The 8,318-nt window shown below is 37.0% G+C and overlaps 1 protein-coding gene across 1 annotated transcript; it reads left to right on the forward strand.

Annotated features, from left to right (window-relative positions):
* Window positions 1-1,529: 1,529 nt before the first annotated feature.
* Window positions 1,530-3,158, forward strand: LOC132637226 (stress response protein NST1-like). The gene is made up of 2 exons (XM_060354344.1): window positions 1,530-1,845; window positions 1,921-3,158. Exons 1-2 carry the CDS (start codon window positions 1,530-1,532, stop codon window positions 3,156-3,158), a joined length of 1,554 nt encoding a protein of 517 aa, XP_060210327.1.
* The last annotated feature ends 5,160 nt before the right edge of the window (window positions 3,159-8,318 follow it).

Genomic DNA, 8,318 nt, shown 5'->3' on the forward strand with positions numbered 1-8,318 from the left:
ATAGCATATTTGGTTGTGAAATTTAGGTTTCTTGTTCTCCTTCTAGGATTAAGGAAAAAGAAGCATGCACTTCTTTTGATTTATTCCAACAACTGAGGAAGCTGCTGCAGCAACTTCAGCACTTATTTGACAAAAGCAAACAATTGTTGAGGTCGCATGCTTAAAAAACTCTTTTTTGGTGTATTTGTTCAACTTGTTATGGTTGTGTGTTGGTAAATAGCGTACATTGGTATTGAATAGATGTTTTTGTTTTTGTTGTTGTTATTGTTCTTGTTGTCCTCGTATAGTTTAGGAAAAAGGGACATGCATTTGTTGTTATTTTTTCCAACAACTGAGGAAGCTGTTGTAATTGATTCCTCAGTTGTTGTAAAAAATCAAAACAATTGTTGTGGTTGTTGCTGTTATAAAAAAACAAAACAGTTGCTGAGGTTGTTGCAACAACAAATGTTGCAACAGACTCCCCAATTGTTGGAAAAAATCAAAACAATTGATGAGGTTGTTGTTGCAATTGTTTTGTTTTTTCTAACAGATGAGGAATTTGCTGCAACAACTTCCTCATTTGTTGCAACAATTTCTTCACCTGTTGCAACAACTTCATCAGTGTTGCAACAACTTCCTTAGTTGTTGGGAAAATTTTATTTATTACTTGTTGTATTTGTTTGATCAACTGCTGTAGTTTTTTTCCCTGTTTACTTTGAAACGATGCACAAATCAATTGAAACGTTATCTGTTTATCTCCTGTGTGCAGATAAATGGCTCCAACCAAAAGAAAAATGACAAAAATCAACTGTGACATCAAGTAGAGATAGTAAAAGAGCTAAGCAAATGAATCTCCAATTCATTGTTAGCATGATAAAAAATCTTCAGACTGAGGGAAGGGCTCAGAGGCCAAAGAAACCTCTCAAGTAGAAGGGTCTGGAGATGGCAAAGAAGAAAAGTCTGAAGGTGGCCAAGAAAGAGAAGGAGATGTAGATACACAGTCTAAACAGAAATCGAGCAAAGTTGGAGATGGAGATGAAAATGAAGAAGATGAAGTTAAAAATGAAGATGAAAATGAAAAAGATGAAGAAAACCTAGCCAGAATGGCCAGTCCATCCGGTGGACAACCTCCACCGGTGGCCCCTGAATCGAGCAATGCACCTATACATACTAAACTTCCTTTGCAACCTCACCCCTTTCAAACCACTCTTACAGATTTGCCTACAGGGAAAACCATAACCCAAACATATGCCAATTTATTAAAACCATTTACGATTGATACAAACCAAGTTGAGATCCCTACCAAATATGTTACATATGTCGATGGAGAACCATACATTGCGTGGAAAACTACAGAGATACAACAAATGATTATAAAGGAGAAATTACAATATGCAGTGATTGGTAAATTTTCGTATGATAATATTGACATTAAAGAATTACGTAAGGTGATTCCAAATCAATGTGGAATCAAAGGTGTTCCTATTATTGGACTGCTTGATGAGAGACATATATTAATCCGGTTGAATCTCTTGGAGGACTATGTGAAGATGATGTCCACACCTGCTTACTATTTGAAAGTACATGAAAGGCATTGCCAAATGAGACCTCTTATTTGGGACCCTTGGTTCAATCCAAAAGAAGAAACATCTAGGGCAATTGCTTGGATTAGTTTTACAGAGCTTCCTCCCAATTTTTTTGCTAGAGAAGCTGTATTCTCTATGGCCACATCGGTTGGAAAGCCATTGACTGTTGATTTGGCCACAGCGAATAGAACACGACCAAGTTGTGCAAAAGTCAAAGTAGAAGTGGACTTGTTAGCAAATTTACCCAAGAGAATCAACATTGCTGAAGAAGATGAATCAGGCATAATCAAATCAAAATGGATCAAAATTAATTATGATTACTTGCCTAAGTATTGTAAACATTGAAAATTGCAAGGCCATGAGGAAAATGAATGCAGGGCACTCAATCAAGAACTTGCCAGAAAATTTAGAGAGGAAATAAGGAAAGAAAATGCAGAAGTTGTAAATGAAGAAGTACAAAATCGAGTAACCGATAAAGGAAGAGGGAGAGGATACAATCAAGGAAAGCAGGAATGGATGCTGAGAAGGAATAGATACAAGAAGGATAAGTTTGGTGTAATTATTGGAGAGGTGGATATAGATGACAAAAAAGGTGATGAGATTATTATGGAGACAAGCAATGCTTTTGAAGTGCTAAATGATATTGAGGAGAACAAGCAAGATGCTATTTCAAACAACACAAGTAATCAAGTGGATAAGCAAATGAAAGAAATTGAAGAAACATCAAAGAACTGGCAAAATCAGCAGTCAGTACCAGTTCTTACCAGCAATAAGTTTGAAACTTTAGATGATAGTGATGAGCAACAGTTGGAAGGTGAATTATGTATGTCACAAGCAGTGGAGCAAAGGGAGAAATCCAATCAGCATATATTTCCAGTTACCCCCAGCAAAGATATTGCAAGTAGAGATGAGAAACAGCAGGAAGATGGTGAATTATCACAATCAGTGAAAGAAAAAACTGCACATCAAGATGAGCCTTACAGTGCAGATAATTTTCAGAATGAAGGGCATCAAAAAGAAGTATATGAGGAAAGCTTCAACAACACTCATAAATCTGATGCAAAGAAGGATAGAAACAAAGCAGATGCACAAATTAGTGAAGAAACACAACATAGCAGTAACACAGAAAATATAGTCATGAACACACTTGAGAGAGCATCAACACCTAGTTATTCATTTGAGAGTAATGTCGTAACATCTCAGAGAAATACAAAGCAGCACAAGACAGGTAACAATGAAGGTGATAAGATGGAGGACCAAGAAATTGGTAAAACTAACAGGGAGATGGTAGAGCAGAATTTCAGGCGTGACTTTGGAAAAGTGCCTATACAGCTTCATGAAGTGGGGAGGATTCAAGAGGAAAAAAGACATTTTGAAGAAGAACAAAAAGCATTTCAAGAACTTCAAGCAGAATTAGAAGACAGCTCTATGGACCAGAATTATGAAAATGCTGCTAGACAAGGGGATCTATCACTTCAGGAGATGGAAAAACTTAAGAAAGGCTCTAGCAAAGCAAGGAGTGCCAGATATAGCAGTTTACCCCCTGGGGTGACAACAAGACATAGACAGGCTAAGCAATCTAGTTTACAATGATAGACAAAGTACTGTTTTGGAACATTAGATCAGTTAATACTCAACAATATTTTGAGAGATTAACTGATTTAAATAGGAGAAATCACTATGCTTTAATAGCACTAATGGAACCTTTTCAAAGTGCAGATACCATTAATACTTCTAGAGGTAGATTGGGTTATCAAAATTCATATGTAAATAGGTCTGGAAAGATATGGATTTTCTGGGCTGATGAATGGCAAGGATTGATAGTAGCAGACACAGACCAACAAGTTACTTTGAAGATGAATTTGATGGGAAATGGACAGGAGTTTTTTTATCACCACAATCTATGCAAAATGTGATGAAAGAGAGAGAGAAGAACTGTGGGATTCTTTGGCCTTTATGATTCCAGATGATAGTAATCCTTGGTTGGTTGGAGGTGATTTTAATGTCATTTTGTCAGAACAGGAAAAGCAAGGAGGACTTCCAGTGACTGTGCAAGAAACAATGGATTTTGCTCAATGTATTCAAAGTTGTGGATTAATAGACATGGGGTTTACTGGCAGTAGGTTTACCTGGTGGAATGGAAGAACACAAGAGGCTTGCATTTTCAAGAGGCTTGATAGAATACTATGTAATCAGGCTTTTTTGAATGTCAAGCCAAATTCACAGGTGCATCACTTAATCAGGCAGGGGTCAGATCATGCCCCTCTTCATTTAGTTTGTGATGATGTGTCACAGATAATAAGGAAACCAATTAAGTTCCTGAATTTATGGACCAATCATCCTACTTTTCAGAATATTGTTAGACAGAACTGGCATGCTGATTTTGAGGGTAATCCTTTCTTTACTTATCATCATAAACTGAAGAAAGTAAAGAAGGCTTTATCTCAGTGGAATAAAGATACATATGGAGATATTTTTTAGCAGCTTTCTACACTAGAGGATACTATTAAAATAAAGGAATTACAGTTTGAATTGGCACCTACTCTTACAAACAGGGAGGAACTTTATTTGGAGGAAGAATATTGGAAGCAAAAAGCAGGAATGAAATGGTTTAAAGATGGGGATAGGAACACTAAGTTTTTCCATTCCTATGTTACAGGGAAGAGAAAGAAATTAGCAGTGCAAAGGATTCAAAATCAAAATGGGGATTGGCTTACCTCTGTTAAAGATATGGGCAGTGAAGCAGTAAGATTCTACCAGGAGCAATTTCATGAGGAAAGTATGCCAACAAACTTCACATTACTGAAGAACATTCCCAAATTGATTACTAATGAACAGAACCATAGATTGGAGCAACTACCTGATAAAGAAGAAGATAGAAAGGCAGTTTTCGGTCTTAATACAGAAAGTCCAAGTGGTCCAGATGGTTTTACAGGACAATTCTATCAGAAATGCTGGGATATAGTAGGAGATGACATTACTTTAATGGCGAGGGCCTTTTTCTGTGGTTATGAAATTCCACAATTCATAACTCACACAAATTTGGTCCTAATTCCAAAAAAGGAGCAGGTTAATACTTTTGGTGATATGAGACCTATTAGTCTGAGTACATTTGCCAATAAGATTCTTTCAAGAGTTCTGCATGAGAGATTAGTAGGTTTTCTACCTGACCTCATATCACCTAATCAGACTGGTTTTGTCAAAGGGAGGAGCATAACTGAAAATGTTTTACTTGCACAGGAAATCATCAGAGATATCATGCTGAGAGCCAAACATGTTAATGTGGTCATCAAGCTTGACATGGCTAAGGCATATGATAGATTATCTTGGTTATTTTTAACTAAGGTACCGAGGAAGTTTGGTTTCAGTGAGGTGATAATAGATATGGTATGGAGATTAGTATCTAATAACTGGTACTCAGTACTAATTAATGGTCAAAGTCATGGTTTTTTCAAGTCAACTAGGGGAGTGAAACAGAGAGATCCACTATCACCCACACTATTTATTCTAGCAGCAGAGGTTCTATCCAGAAGTCTTAATGTATTACATGAGAAAGCCAAATTTATTGGTTATGGTTTACCTAAATGGAGTCCTCAAGTGAACCATTTATCCTATGTAGATGATACAATTCTATTTTGTTCAGGAGATAGAACATCTCTAAGGATGATGGTAAAAAGATTAAGGAAGTATGAAGCTGCTTCTGGACAGATGATAAACATGGAGAAGAGTAGCTTTTATCTACATCACAAGGTGGAGCATCACATTGAAAGAAGAATTCAAAGAATTAAAAATATGAGAAACAACATTTTTCCATTCACTTATTTGGGTTGTCCTGTGTTTTATGGAAGAAGGAAGATCATATACTTTGCTGAATTGGTAAAAAAGGTAATGAAGAGGATGCTCTCATGGCAGAATAGATTTCTCTCATTTGGTGGTAGGTACATTCTCATTGCTCATGTCTTACAAACTATACCAATATATTTGCTATCTGCTATAAACCCTTTATCAGGGATAATTAAGCAATTGCATAAGATGTTTGCAAAGTTTTTCTGGAATAATGCAACAGGGAGTAAAAACAAACATTGGATTGCATGGGATAAACTCTGTTTGCCTAAAGAGGAAGGGGGAATTGGATTCAGATCTTTACATGATATTTCTAATGCTCTTTTTGCTAAATTGTGGTGGAATTTTAGAACTTCACATAGTTTATGGAGTGCATACATGTGGAATAAGTATTGTAAAAAGATTCATCCTGTGATAGCACAAGGCAGGGGAGGCTCAACCATATGGAAGAAGATGATTGAGGTTAGGGAACAGGTTGAACATAACATCTGGTAGCAGCTGAAGGATGATAGTTCTAGTTTTTTGTTTGAAAATTGGACCAAACTAGGTGCTTTATACTATGTGATCCCTGAATCTAATATGGAAGAAGAAATAGAGGTGAAGAACTTTGTAGAGGCTGGAAGGTGGAATTTGGAGAAATTGTCTGAATTTTTGCCTGAGGATATAGTTCTTCATATTCAAGAGCAAATTCCAGTACCTAATGGGGATGAAGGAAATGACACACCTTGGTGGCAGTTGACTACAAATGGATCCTTTTCAGTTAAATCAGCTTGGGATTTTATGAGGCAAAGAGAGGAAAAGAGGGAAGTATTCAAATATATATGGGATAAAAGAGTTCCAACAAAGATTAATTTCTTTATGTGGAGGGTTTGGAAAGGAAGGATTGCTACAGATGACATAATGAAGAGGATGCAAATTGCTCTTCCTTCAAGATGTTGGTGCTGTTCTAATCCACAACAAGAAACCATGTCCCATTTATTTCTAACCTCTCCAATAGCTGAAAAGCTATGGAGAATGTTTGCTTCTTGTGCAGGTCTTATCATTGAAGGAAGGCAACTGAGTCAGGTGATACTATCATGGTGGACAACTGAGGCGAACCCTCAGTTGCAGACTATACTCAGAGCAGTACCAGCAATTATCATGTGAGAGATTTGGAAAAGAAGAAATGCTATCAAACATGGGGCTAATGTTACATTTACCAGAATACAATATCAAGTTTTACATACTATTCATCAGTTATGTAAAACTCGATACCCCTGGTTGTGTAACATTCCCATGGATTGGACAACTTTGGTTCAATGCCTAGGAAACTACAAACCTAAATTGTTTTATGCCAAAGTATTATAGAACAAACCCAATCAAGGAATTCTAAACTGCAACATGGATGGGGCTAGTAGAGGAAATCCAGGGAGAAGCTCCTATGCTTTTTGTATGAGAAATCATAATGGCGATCTTATATATGCACAAGCAGAGGAAATTCACGTGACCACAAATATGGAAGCAGAGGCAGTGGCAATCAGGCAAGCTAATTTATTGCAGAACTCAACAAATAACAGGAATACAACTGGAAACTGATTCAAAGGTTCTTCAACAAATCATTCAAAAACAATGGAAACCTCCATGGGAGCTCATAGAAGTGATAGAAGCTATTCAAAGGGATATGATTATTTGTCAAGCACATATAAGACACATTTTCAGAGAAGGGAATCAATTAGCTGACTGTTTGGATAATTTTTCACTAGAAAATAGTGGGAAATTTCAAGCAGCTCATTTTAATGATTTACCTACAACAACTAAGAAGATTCTTAATATGGACAAAGCACAAATTCCATATTTAAGGATACGGACCAGGCGAATCCGAAGCGAATGAAGACAATAAGAGATAAAAACCCTAACTTTTGGGGGTTGCATCTAAACACATTGCAAGAACATTCATGGAAAAGGCTTCGAGAGCATCTCAAAGGTGATACAAAACGTACCTATGGGTTCGGCAGAACATTCAAATCTCTTCAATGAAAGCTGCCATGGATTCTTAGCTGCAACAGGGACACATCAACACCAAATCAACTGCAAAGAGGACCAAGTCTTACAAAGGAGACGACTCATATGGAGATTTAAGCTCAGATATTCAATCGAAGAAACAGGATTTGGGATCTTTGGAGAGAGAAGCTCCTAGCTCCTGTTATGCTTTTCATTTTCCCCTTTCCTCGTTTTGTTGTCTTTTATTTGATTTGGAACACTAATTTGTTTTCTTTATTAAATAAATAAAAGCTCCACTAAGTCTTCTTAGTGGAAAGTTACTTTAAAAAAAAACATGAAGAAGATAAAGTAAGAAGATGCATACACACCTTTAGGAAATCAACGGGACTCTATCTCTCCCATGGTATCTAGTGTAGAATTTCCTTGTACTACTATTACTACTGATGTAAATGCCTTTGGGAATCAGCTCCCTGTGTACTCTTAATTATATTAATATAAAGTTATCTTCAAAACCGAAAAAAAAAAAAAGATGCCTACACTCAGTTGAACTCTGAATATGTGACACCCTAGCTTAAGAGGAAAGTTCCACATCGGCAAAACACAAGAGAGATGTTGAAATATAAGTAAGCAGGCTATACACCCTAGTGACGTTTATTAAAGTCGTGCGGGCCTAGGCCAAAAGCGAACAATATCACCAGTGGGTTGGGCTGTTACAGATAGTATCAGAGTCACTCCTGTGTCAGCCTTGTCGATTGTGAGTCAGGGTTTAACTGAGTTTAGGAAAATCCAGAATAGGCGGGCAAACCTCAATGCTAAAGTCTAGAAAAATCCCATACGATGGGACAAACCTCAGTGAGGATGCTGAGTCCATAAAGGGGGTGTATGTGACACCCTAACTTAAGAGGAAAGTCCCACATCGGCAAAACACAA

The sequence above is a fragment of the Lycium barbarum genome, chromosome 4 (assembly GCF_019175385.1).
Source record: "Lycium barbarum isolate Lr01 chromosome 4, ASM1917538v2, whole genome shotgun sequence".
NCBI classification, from domain to species: domain Eukaryota; kingdom Viridiplantae; phylum Streptophyta; class Magnoliopsida; order Solanales; family Solanaceae; genus Lycium; species Lycium barbarum.

Coding starts and splice junctions, on each gene's coding strand:
- LOC132637226 (XM_060354344.1), top strand. CDS start 1,530: ATGATGTCCACACCTGCTTACTATTTGAAAGTACATGAAAGGCATTGC. Junction 1,846..1,920: donor TGCTGAAGAAGATGAATCAG/GCATAATCAAAT, acceptor GAAAATTGCAAG/GCCATGAGGAAAATGAATGC.